The 12474-nt window shown below is 42.5% G+C and overlaps 1 protein-coding gene and 1 pseudogene across 5 annotated transcripts in view; one reads left to right on the forward strand and one right to left on the reverse strand.

The window, feature by feature from the left end:
• UBE4A (ubiquitination factor E4A) overlaps window positions 1-12474 on the reverse strand; it is a 37281-nt gene that overhangs the window by 20403 nt on the left and 4404 nt on the right. For 3 of the 4 annotated variants that reach the window (XM_080930680.1, XM_080930681.1, XM_080930683.1), the window contains 7 exons: window positions 11850-12008; window positions 4967-5197; window positions 4080-4192; window positions 2764-2916; window positions 1806-1965; window positions 1081-1283; window positions 468-659 (listed from right to left, as the gene is read on the reverse strand). In XM_080930680.1, the coding sequence (XP_080786806.1) occupies window positions 468-659; window positions 1081-1283; window positions 1806-1965; window positions 2764-2916; window positions 4080-4192; window positions 4967-5197; window positions 11850-11967 (1170 nt within the window). In that variant the 5' untranslated portion in view covers window positions 11968-12008. The remainder of the gene's footprint in view (window positions 1-467; window positions 660-1080; window positions 1284-1805; window positions 1966-2763; window positions 2917-4079; window positions 4193-4966; window positions 5198-11849; window positions 12009-12474) is intronic. The other variant, XM_080930682.1, reaches the window with a different exon arrangement.
• Window positions 7526-8718, forward strand: LOC308430833 (phosphatidylinositol N-acetylglucosaminyltransferase subunit A-like; annotated as a pseudogene). The gene has a single exon. The product of its transcript is annotated as a phosphatidylinositol N-acetylglucosaminyltransferase subunit A-like (transcript).

The following is a 12474-nucleotide window of genomic DNA, read 5'->3' on the forward strand; positions in this document are numbered from 1 at the left end:
GTCTGCTGAGATTATAAGTGTGTGTCAAAGGTGATTTCTTTGCTGCCTTCCCTTTTATGTTTTTTTTTTTTTTTTTTTTTGAGACAGGGTTTCTCTGTATAGCCCTGATTGTCCTTGAACTCAGAGGTCTGCTTGCCTCTGCCCCCCAAGTGCTGGGATTAAAGATGTGTGCTGCCACCGCCCTGCCCCTTCCTTTATTTTTTCTATAGTGCAGGTTTGCCTAGTACTGGCAGAGTAGCTCAGGATGACTCTCAACTCCTGATCCCCTGACTCTTATTTCTTAGGAGCTAGGATTACAAGCATGTGCCTCCCCATCCCCTCAATAAGGGGGCAATTTTGTTATGTTATTATGACAAAAGCCAACCAGATCAATTAGCTTTCCTAAACAGGCTGAAACAGCCTTATCCCTACACAGTTCCTTGGTCATCTCAGATCAGGGGCTGTGACACCCTGGGAAGTAGTTCCACCTGATGGATGTTGGCCTCCTGTACTTTGATCTCCTGAGGACTGGAACGGGACGGATTCAGGAAGAAGCCATGATTCTCTACCACACCCGGAGTCTTTAACAGGCAGGAGATATTCAGAATGACTCCCAGCAATGTCTTCTGATACATCTGCCCATTGCTAGGGTCCTTGGGCTGAATGTATTCTAAAAAAACCTGTAGGAGAACAAATCCTATTTATTCAACTGTATGATGACATAAAGGGGATAAGATGCAGGTGTCTCAAAGAATTTAGTCTTACACAGTCCCCACCCTTTTAAAGGCCAGGATTTGTAAAATCTAGGCTGGCCTCAAATTATAGAAAACATTTAAACATTCATTTATCTATTCACTCACTCATGGCAAATGCCTTTATCCACTGAACCATCTTACTAGCCCTGGCCTAATGGCCTCAATTTCACTGTGTAGCTGAGGATAGATAGTATTGATCCTCCTGCCTCCATTTCCCAAATGCTAGGATTCCAGGCACGTGATAACACACTTGGCTTTCGATAGGCAATGTTCTAGTGCCCCCAGGACAGGAAGCATCAAATATAATGATGTCAGCACCAGGAGCATACAATGCTTTGAGACCTACCTTGGCCATATCCTTCTGCCTAGTGAAATAGAGAAGAATGTCCAGATATGCATACAGGAGGATCTGGCAGAGTTCCAGATCTTTTATTCGGCCAAGTAAAACATCAAACACTGGAGTCATGACTTCAGGAAATGTTCGAACCTCCTCATCCAACAGCAAGGCTTCAATGACCTCTTCTAAAAACTCAGTCACATCTTCAAAATCTAAGAGAAGACAAATGAGAAAGGAAGAAGGTTGTGACAATTTCTATAAGTTTTCACAATTTCATGCTTTCTGTCTGTCTGTCTCTGCTGTGGTGTAGCGACTGAACTAAAGACCTGTGAATCACAGGCAACTGTTTCACTCCTATCCAACCAATGAACTAGATACCCACCTCCCAACAATGGCTCTTTATTTACTTTTATTTTATGTGGATGGGTGTTTTGTGTGCATGCACGTACCAAGTACATGCAGTGCCTTCAGGGCCAGAAGAGTGCAGTGGATCACCTAGAACCGAAATTATATGCAGGTCCTCTGGAAGGGCAGCTAAAAGTGCTCTTTACTGCTGAGCCCTCTATGGTATGTTTGAAAATTCTGCTAGTATTGAGGCCTGAAGACCAGGTGTAAGCTTCCTTCCTTAACTTCTGTCAGAATAATAATGACTCTGAGACTCTCTAATACCATTAGAGGAGTTTTAAATTAGTATTCGAAAGTCAGATATCCAAAGACTTTGCTTCTGTACTCACGGGCTCCCTGAATAGCTTCCAACATCAAATCTACCAGTTGCTCATAGATGTTTTGGTCAACATAGATCTCTGGGGTGAGGAGAACTGTTCGAGTGTTGGACACTGTAAGGTTTCTGCACTGCACTGCAAAGGGGAGTAGGTTTTCTGGAACTTTGGTAATCTGCAACAAAAAGAGAAAAGCATATAGCTTTTATAACATGGAGCAAGGGCAGCTACAGTAAAAAAGATAGAAAACACCATATCCCCAAATAGTACTGGTTTCTTTTCTTTTGGTTTTTCAAGACAGGGTCTGTCTGTGTAGCCTTGGCTGTCCTGGAACTCATTCCATAGATCAGGCTGGCCTCAAACTCAAAGTTCTTCTTGCCTCTTCCTCCTGAGTGCCAGAATCAAAGGTCTGTGTGGCTACCACTTGGCAATACTGTTTTCATGGGGACTAAAAACTTCTGACAGGTTTGTAGTTTGGCTTTCAGGTTCACACACTAAAATTCTAACCTTGAAGGTGTCAAGCTTAGCCCAATTAAGTATCTCTACCTCATTGGAAATGTTAGAAGATTTAAATTTTGTTTGGTTCCTGTTTCATTTTGGTCTCCCTACATAGTGTAGGCTAGCCTGGAACTCACTGGGTAAATACGTAGACAAGGCTAGCTCTGAACTTGGAGCAATCCTCTGTCTGTGCCTCATGAGTGCTACTGACCTGATGTTTAGTTTTCTTTTTTGTTGTTGTTTTGTTTTCCTTTTTTCAAGGTGTGATTTCTAAAGAGGTTTGTATAGAAAACAGGAGACACTGGCTGGCTGGAAAGAGAGATGGACCCCAAGCCACAAAAAGGAGACTAAAACTTTATGGCAACCATTAGTGCCAGATATACCATAAAACACATCTTACGGCATGAAAGACACTGAGGTAGCTCTCTCTCACATGCTAAGATAATCTAAAATTCCATGGGGCTTATTCATTTACCTCTTCCTTGGCTCTTTGGAAGCAGGAGTAAAGGTAACAAAAGATGTGCCTCTCTCCTGCATCACGATCAGCAGAGAGATTTAAAGTTGTAGAGGAAGTCATGCTGATCAAGTGGTTTCCTGGATCTTGAAGCAATAACCGGGCAAAGATGGCCTATTAAGAAAAATAAACAAAATGCTAAACTATTGCAAGGTAAATCCTAGAACATAAGTTTGATACATGCTTTGGCAGGAATCAGATGTAGTTCAGAATGGGGTGGGGGAGTCTTATTACTTCAGGAATGTCAGAAGTTAATTATATACATAGTTACGTGTAAAGCACGAATGACAAATCTACACATAACATCTGTGCTTCTGTGCGACTGTTGCACGTACGAACACTCTAAGTGTGAAAGTGAAAAGCCAAGTGATCTGCCTCTCCCCTCCCTCTCTTCAAGTCCTTATTGTTTTTAACTAAACACAGTCTGATTATTACATTATTGTGGGTTTTCATGCCCTAGGAAACAGTTGTACTTGACGGATGTTGTCTTCTGTACTGGATCTTCTGAGGACCCGAATGAGGCCAGAGGACATGGGGTGTCCTTCTTTGTCACTCTCTGCCTCATGCCCTTGAACTCTGATTAACCCTAAACTCACTATGTCCCATCTAGCAAGTTCCCAGAGACACTCTGATCTCTCCTCTCGCTTTTTTTTTTTTTTTAATTATATGTAAGTCCACTGTAGCTGTCTTCAGACACACCAGAAGAGGGTATCAGATCCCATTACTGATGGTTGTGAGCCATCCATCATGTGGTTGCTGGGATTTGAACTCAGGACCTCTGGAAGAGCAGTCAGTGCTCTTAACTGCTGAGCTATCTCTCCAGCTCTCTCCTCTCTTCTTTCTAGCACTGAGATCGTTGTTCCACGTGGCACCATTAGCTTCAGTGGATGCCAGGCATCCAAATTTGTGCACCATCTCTCCAGAGCAGTTTTGGGTTTCTGAAAGTATGTAAAAATGAGGTGGGCCTTGTCTTAGGAACTTAAGACTCTAGCAGGAGTGACAAGACAGGTTTATTAAAAAGCCACACGAAGCAGTTTGCATAATAAATGTACATGATAAGGAACTCTGAGGGGAGAATGACAACTCTTTTCTGGAAACTGATGACATCTTAACTGGTTTTTAAACAATGGGTGGATTTGTATGTGTGACAAGGGTGGATAGAAGAGTTCAGAGGGAATGCCATACAATGGGAGAGACAGAGACAAGCAAAGTCTTGTCAGGAGTATGAACAGGATTCAGCATGGCTGTTCTGCTAAGGGCACACAATCAGGAGGTACCTGCTCGACATTGCTCATATCAAGCCAGTCTTGATCCTCCAGCTCTACTGCCATTTCTTCCAAGTACACACAACGACTGGGGATGCCGTTCCCACTTTTCAAGCTTGGATCACCTGTGAAAAATTTCACCTGACAGGTTACAGACAATGTTCCTGTCCTCATGACACTGGTTTTGTGGTCCCTCCTGCCTCTGCCTCCCCAGTACTGGAGACTAAAGGCATATACTGCTGTGCTTGGCTTCCAACAGCTGATTTAGTTGGCAAGTCTCTTGAATTCAGAAATAACCACAGTGATCTTGATACACAAAGTAGTTACAGAGCAGGGACTGTGTGGATTCACAGTATGACATTAAGGAAAAAAATTCCAGACACCAGCATTAACTTTAGGATTGAATTACAGATAGGGCACAGAGGTAAAACCCTTCTGAGCCTCTCAGCGTCCATCTAAGAAGAAAATGGGTTTAGTTACTCTTTTAAGGAAAAACAGACACCAACATGGCAGCAGAAGTTAGACCTGTTGAGATAATGTTTTTAAGGAATTAAAACCTTACTAAGGTAAACTCTGTGTTTTGGGGTACAGGAGTGGGCTTAACAATTAGACATAGCAGTTTTCTGTTTTTAAAAAGAATTATTTATTTTATGTATCTGAGTACACTGTGGGTGTCTTCAGAGACACCAGAATAGGGCATCAGATCCTATTACAGATGGTTGTGAACCACCATATGGTTGCTGGGAATTGAACTCAGGACCTCTGGAAAAGTAGTCAGTGCTCTTAAACACTGAGCCATTTCTCCAGCCTAACATAGCAGTTTCCTATGAACCAAAGTAGTTCCTAGCCCAAGTCAAGAGGGAAGAATAGATATTCAGTGGGGCAAGTCTGCAACTCACTGTTGTCCAGAGTGATGAGGAAGATCCTTTGGATCATGTGATTGATGTTGAGTTGCTCACACATTTCTTGGTGTGTCCGGAAGGAGCGGCTGATCTCAGACACTGAGTAGTCAAATTCATCCAGGCTCTCTGACACACTATTATCAGAGTCATCTGGGCTTGCTGGGAGCTCATCTGCCGGAACACATAAGCTGTTACACAATGCTCCTTCCTCAGAACCAAACACACCACCTATAAAGAATGCAATCATAAAAAGGACAATTGCAGATATGAAACAATTATTCATCTCATTAATGAGCAACTCAAGCCAGGCAAGTGCATTCTAGGATTCGGAAATCCTGGCTATAAATCTTGCCTTCTATAAACTTTATCACTTCAATCTATAACTGTACCCCTCCCTGCCAAAATTAGCAACATTACCTAACCAGCAAATCTTAGAGAAAAAAATTACCAAATAGGTCAAATGATTCTAATTATTTTAAACACATGTCCGTCCCTAAAGAACACGTTTGTTTGGTAACTTTGCACACAGGAATGTATCCTGCAGAACGGCTCCTTGACCAGTTCCTTACAGATGACTTCGCAATTCCGCAGTGTTCCAGACTCCTGTGCTTCCTTACCGTTTTATTAAAAGCCCTGTTGTGCTTTTCAGCTGCACCTCCCTCCCTGACATTTATTTTGTGCACGGGCAATATGTGTTCGTGTGCTTGTGGAGGTCAGATGACAGCCTGTAGCAGCCAGCTTTTTCCTTCTATGTGGGTCCAGGGGCTTGAACTCAGGCTGTCAGACTATGTTGCAGGAACCTTTACTGACTGAACTGCTTCAGATTTTTTCAAGATACATTTTTTAAATGATGTGTATGTGTGTATTCTGTGTAGGGGGATGTGCACGCTAAGTCATCTGTCCATCCCCCCCCTTTTTTTAAATGACAGATCAGTACCATACTTTAAGACATATCCCCCATATTCTTGTATGTGTATGCATGTTTATATGCTATGACATGCACTTGGAGTCCTCTTTCTCCTTGCACCATGTGAGTTCCAAGGACTGCGCTCAGGTCATCAGCGCTGGATGCCATATCTTTACCACTCACATCTCACCAGTTCCTTAACTAGCTTTAGAGATGTATTGATTTATTTCTAAGTATTTTGGTGTTGTGTCTACATGTATGCCTGCCCACCAGAAGAGGGCATCAATCCCATGGCACTACAGTTATAGATGGTTGTAGGGAATTGAACTCAGGACCTCTGGAAGAGCAGGTCTTAGCTACAGGAGCATCTCTTTAGCCCCTCAACTAGCTTTAGTTTAAACACCAACAATTTTTCCTGTAAGTAATCCAGAGAGACCTTCTTCATTCTGTTTATTGGTTCTTTGTGCTTTATATTTTTTTGAAACAAGGTCTCCTGTTTTTCTCAAACTCCCTGTAAGGTTGATCTAATCCTTCTAATCCTCATCTCTACCACCACTAGAATCAAAGGGATGCACACCACACCTGTTTTTTTTATGTGGTTTTGTGCTTGCTAGGCAAGAACCTCACCAACTCAACTGTTTCTCTGGCCCCGTTTTTGTTTTCTGGAAACTAACTGTACGGGAGAAGGCCTGAACTCCTGATCTCCTGCTTGAGCTTCCGGAGGAGCTGAGATCCCAGGCCTGTACTAGAAGGCCTGCCTGCCTTATCCCTTCTAATAGTTACACTGCCACACATTTCTTGCCTTTATTATGACTTATGTAGCCACTTAAACTCCCTGCTCATTCATCAGACGAACATGAGAACTACTCCAGGAGTTGCAGATCTTAAGTAATACAGCATTAAGATTAATCTAATTGCTTTTGTTCAATTGGGTATTTTTGAAGGACAAATTTGAGAAGTAGAATTTCTGGCTCAAAGAGCTTGGGAACTTCAGGGTGGATGAGACTGCTCAGCAGATAAAGGCATTTGCTGCCAAGCGTGGTGCCTGGAGTTCAGTCCTTGGGACCCACATTGTGGAAAGAGAAAACTGAACACAGCAAGTTACCCTCTGACTTACACACACACACACACACACACACACACACACACACACACACACACACACACTGTAGTTCAAACATTTTGAAAGAACTTAAGTATTTTGAAAGGTAACATAAATTATTCTCAGAGAGGCTGTTTTTATCTACACCTAGCTATGTGTATGAGATAATGTCCCTTTTAATTTTAATAAAATTTGATCTAATTCAGAGGCAGCACGGGAATAGAGGACTCTACACTGGAAAGCGGGTGCTCATGGCGGAAAGCCTACCTAACCACAGGAAAGGTTATAAAAAAGGGGCAGAAAACCATTTGATCAATACTACCCTTCACTAAGAAGAAAGCTGACTGCAATATGAACTCCAAGTGACAGAAGACACATTTTTTTTAAACTGGCTTACACTGAGAGCTGATGCCTCAACCAACTCAGCATGGCCTCTAGAGATGGGTGTGGCCAGCATCCTTTGGTGATGCCTTCCCAGGTTAGCCCTCAAAGTCTTTCATCAATAGGGGCAGCATACAAAATTTATGCATGATATCTGAACTCAAACATGGGAGGTGTGGAAAGGCACATTTACCAGCTCTCTCAGTGCTGAGAGAGGGCACAAAGTCATAATTATCACTCATGCTTATGGAGATCAAGAGGGTGTCCATTACCTCACCAACAGCTGTAAAGTTTATTAATCTGAGAGTCATGTACAACCAGTCTACAGTTGCAACTGTCCTTCACAGTCTACCGTTGCTCAGACACGTATTTGCTCAGGAGAGAATTACAATCGTCTATTCTCACAGTTCGTTTTCTGTCATGGTCCATGACGTTCTCTCTCTTCCATGCCAAGACTCAAAACAGTCTTCACGGACCATTTCCTCTTTGGAGTTGCTGATGTTAGCTCTGCACTTACAAACCAAGATTCTACTGTGTCTCTTTGTGACATAAACAGCAACATTTGTGTCTCTTATACTAGTAAGGAAAACACTGTTCTAAGAGCAGCACTAAATCCTGAGAGTGTCTGTCATTCCTAACACTACAGATCCTACTGACGTCACCCCAGAGCCACTTAGTGTATTAATTATTGCTGTCGTCAGCAGGCTCGTTTACAGAAGAGATGAACCTGCTCAGCGGTATGATACCTGAATTCTGTCAGAAATATCTCAAGTGAAGTTTTTATATTGGAGGAGAGGGACCAAAGAGTATTGTTTTGGAAGAAGTGTGGGAAAGATAACAACTATTTGACAGGGTGGATCTTTTGGGAGCTTTAGAACACAAAGACATCAGAAATGTCTTAATTCAAGGACATATTTTTTTTTTAAACACCTCCCTGTCTGAAGGCTTCTGAATGGTGATCCGGGAAGCCACCAGCTGTGGTCTACAGGCTGTCAGCACTAAGGTTGGTAGGATTCTGGAAGTTTTTCCAGAGAACCTTATTATTTTAAGTGAACCTGCAGTAAACTCTTTGTGTGAAGGGTTAGAAAAAGCTGGGACGCTGCCAGTTCCTGAAAACATCCACACTGCAGTAACAGTGCTCTCCACCTGGCAGGGTGTGACAGAACTGAGATGGTGAATGAAACTGTGTGGCTGATGCACCAGAGGCTGAACAGGCTCACCTCTCCCTGTGCCGTTACAGGCCACAGTACTGCTTTGCTGGCTGTGCTCAGCTATCTCTTCCTCATGAACCTGAGATGGGTGACTTCTGAGTCTGTCACTGATGTGGCAATTGGTGCCACTAGGCCAAAGGGAACCTGAATGAACGAATACCCTCGTGATACAAAAGGTGAGATTGATAAGGTATCCAAGGGCAGGTAGAAGTGAGTCAGGATTGTAAACTTGTAGACAGTTCTATTAATATAGTTGACAATAATCTTGTCCTTTTGTTCTAGGCTTCAAAGTTAACTTGTTAAATTATGATACCTGTGTGGCATTCACTGCTTCATTTGAGGAAAGCTAAACAGTCACACAATTCCTGAGCATGGAAGCTTCTAGCACTTCTTTAGACTTTAGGGAGGAGAGTTTGACCACTGTGTGTGTGTGTGTGTGTGTGTGTGTGTGTGTTGGGGGGGTGTTTCAGATTACTGAAACCCTCCCAGGGGAGGTGTTTTAACATTACATTTTGGAAGCCTTGGGTAGTAGATCATTTTTGGCCACTTTTAACATTATACCAACAATGTGACATTCACCAGGCACTTAACAAGCTTTCCTTAGGGAAGTACAGTTACACGAGCTACTTTAAGTTCATGGTTCATGTACCTTAGTGGATCCTGAAATCACACTCTCACACATGGGTCCACTCAGTAAGCATACCATACAATCTGAGTAAGTTGACAGCATGTTTTGAGCATCGTCTGTTTGAAATGTTGCACTAAGTGGTGTATGCCACTAAGGGTTAGTTACTGTGAAGTGCCCCCAATGTTCATGCTACTTAATCTGAGAAAAATGCCTCAATCACATGCTCCAAAAACTGCTCTAATCCTGCTGCATACATTCTCACAGGTCACTCCATTATCATATGTGTATGAAGAGATTTTGCTTTTTTGATGTTAGTGTAGGCAAACCTCCACTTTAAAAAAAAAAAAAAAAACAATTAAATGGGCTAGAGAGATGGCTCAGTGGTTAAGAGCTCTTCCAGAGGTTCTGAGTTCAAATTCCAGCAACTACACGGTAGCTTAGAACCATCTGTAATGGGATCTGATACCCTCTTCTGGTGTGTCTGTAGACAGCTACAGTGTACTCATAGACATTAAACAAACAAACAAACAAACAAAACCAAGTGCGTATTATTGTTGAGTGTGTATGACACGTACGTAGGGAGGAACAATGTTTTCTTGTGTCCTGATCTTGACTGTTACCTCTAGCACACATGGAAATAGATTGTTCTACCCTGTTACTTACAATTACTTAAAGGTGAAGTGAACATTGAGTAATTTTTAAAAAGACTGTATTGCTTTTGATGTTTTAGTTATACACATGAACTGGGTCTGTTGAAACATGCTTGTGATGAGAATGACATTTTAAACAAACAAAAATCTAACTGTTTAATTGTTTATTACATTTATTTAGAGTGTGTATGTATGGTTGCACGCTTGTGACTAAGCACACATAAGGTCAGAGGACAACTTGGAGCCTTTTCTTTCTTTCCACCACGTGGTCCCAGAGACTGAACTCAGGACCCCAGGCTTGGGAGCAGGTGCCTTTGGCCACTGAACTATCTCACAAGCCCCTAACTATAGCCTTAATGGGCACTTTTCTATAGATTAGTAAGAATGGAATTTTCATCATTTGATATTTAAATTGCTTATTACATGTTGTCTCTAGTCTCTCCTCCCTTTTCCCCCTTATCAACTGAATTCCTTTAGTGTTTTATAGAACACCTCAGACTGCCTTGCAGGAGGGCATTTGCAGAACTGCCTTAACAAGCACAATGTAGTCACTAGGAACTACACTGGTCTACCGTTGCTTTACTATCTTGACAAAATGTTTTTCTAAACAACCAGACCAGACTCTCAGAAGTAAGGGATGCTTCCATGTGTGAGTTCAGCAGACCTAGGCTCAGCACAGGAGGCCAAAGGTTCTGGCAGAATATTAATTGCTGTTGACAAACAGGTTGGACCTGGTGGCACCAGGAACTCAGTGTAGACAAAATAAGGTGATGAGGCACCAAACAGAAACAGAAGAGCAGGTGCCCGCCTTATTCACATTACCTACCTCTCACCATGCTTCAGCTCCAGTCTCCAGCCTGCTCACAGCCAGCTACAAGCCCTGTACTTACTTCCTTTTGCTTTACCTATAGCCTTTCTTCCCCATCTGTCCTGTATTCAATCCCAATCAAAAGCCAGGCCAAAGCTGAGCAACACCCCTCAACTATATACTTTGTAAATAAATGGAGGGAAAATGAACACTGTTTCTCTTTTAATTAAAAAAAAGAAACACTAGTTTTTGGGAAGGGGTGCTCATTTCTAGTTTGAAAGAGTATGACTCAGACTGGAGAGGTGGCTCAGCAGTTAAGAGCACTGGCTGCTCTTCCAGAGGTCCTGAGTTCAATTCCCAGCAACCACATGGTGGCTCACAACTGTCTCTAGTGGGATCTGGTGCTCCCTTCTGGCATGCAGGGGTACATGCAGATAGAGTATGCATGCATATACAATAAAATAAATCTTAAAGAAATGTTATGACTCTCCCCAGGGAAAATGTGCTTTAGAAATGTATTCTGATACATAGACAAAAAGAAGCTGTACTCGATTTTAAATTCAGTTCCACACGAGGAAAGCCATTTTTCTAGCTAGTGAGAAATCATTCTGAGTTTTGTTTCTCTTCATATTAAAGCAAAGGATTCCATTCTCAGTGGTCTGTCCTAACAACAGTGAGCTACAAAGGGGGGCACTCAACAGAACCAAAGATACACTTAACCTGAGAGGTCTTTTAAAATGCTGGAATTAAGAACAACTCTGTTTTTGGTTAGAAAACTTTTCTGGCTCTTATATCTGGTTTTTGCAACTGCATGCAGCCTGCTTACCACACCACCTTGGTTTCCTATGTTAACAAGCTACTTACAGACCCTTCCCCACCTTCACTAAACAACTTGACAGTTTTGGGATCACAACTGGCTACGTGCCCTGTGGACCTACCAGTCTCTTTTTATGTGAGTGATAGACAGGAGAGGGGAAGGCCCCAAATAAGATGAGCCATGACAACTAACATCAAACCAACTTCTGCTTTCACCAGCAGAGACAGACAGACAGACAGATGATAAAAGTAAACTAACTTCGGCCCCAGATTTAAGTTCTAACTGTGGTTTATTTCCTAAAGAATTCTTCCCAAGGAAGATCTGGGCAGACCGGGCTCTAGGATCCAGCATCTGCGGCTACTGGCTCTCTACTTACCGGACTGCTGCTTCAGCTGCTCTTTGTGGATTGCCGCAAACTGCTTGGCATCAGCCAGGGAGCCGAAAAGAGCAGCAAAGGGGTTACTTGAGATGTTGTTGTTCTCCTGGTCTGTCATTTCACTTTAAGGTATCCTCCATCCAGCCCTCGGGGGAGTGGCTATGCAAAGGACAGGAATCAGACTCAGAAGGGCAGACAGCACAATCACTGTAACATCCCACCCTTGTTTCTCTTCCCATCTCTTGAATACTATGCTTGGAGTAAGACATGCCAACTCCTGTTCCCAAACTCAAGACATATTTGGTAAGGTAGTTACCAGCTTCCCAACTGGACACAGTCAAAACTCAAAAGGCTTAACAGACAGTGACTGCATTGATTGGCTGCCATGTTTCCATTTCCTATACCTTGAAGAAACAGAAATAACCACTGCAATTTCCCATTAAATGTAGCATCGTGACATGACAATTGTGAATGTCCCATAATTTTTTAAGTTGGCAGACTACTTTTCATTCACATGAGGAGAACAAGGTGTCACCTACCTGCCCAGCCTACAACAACTCAGGGTTGAAGCTGGGAATTCCTTAGCTGCACAGAAACTCAGATTATTATTAATCCTTCTTTCTCC

This window comes from Micromys minutus (assembly GCF_963924665.1).
Source record: "Micromys minutus genome assembly, chromosome: 16".
NCBI lineage: Eukaryota > Metazoa > Chordata > Mammalia > Rodentia > Muridae > Micromys > Micromys minutus.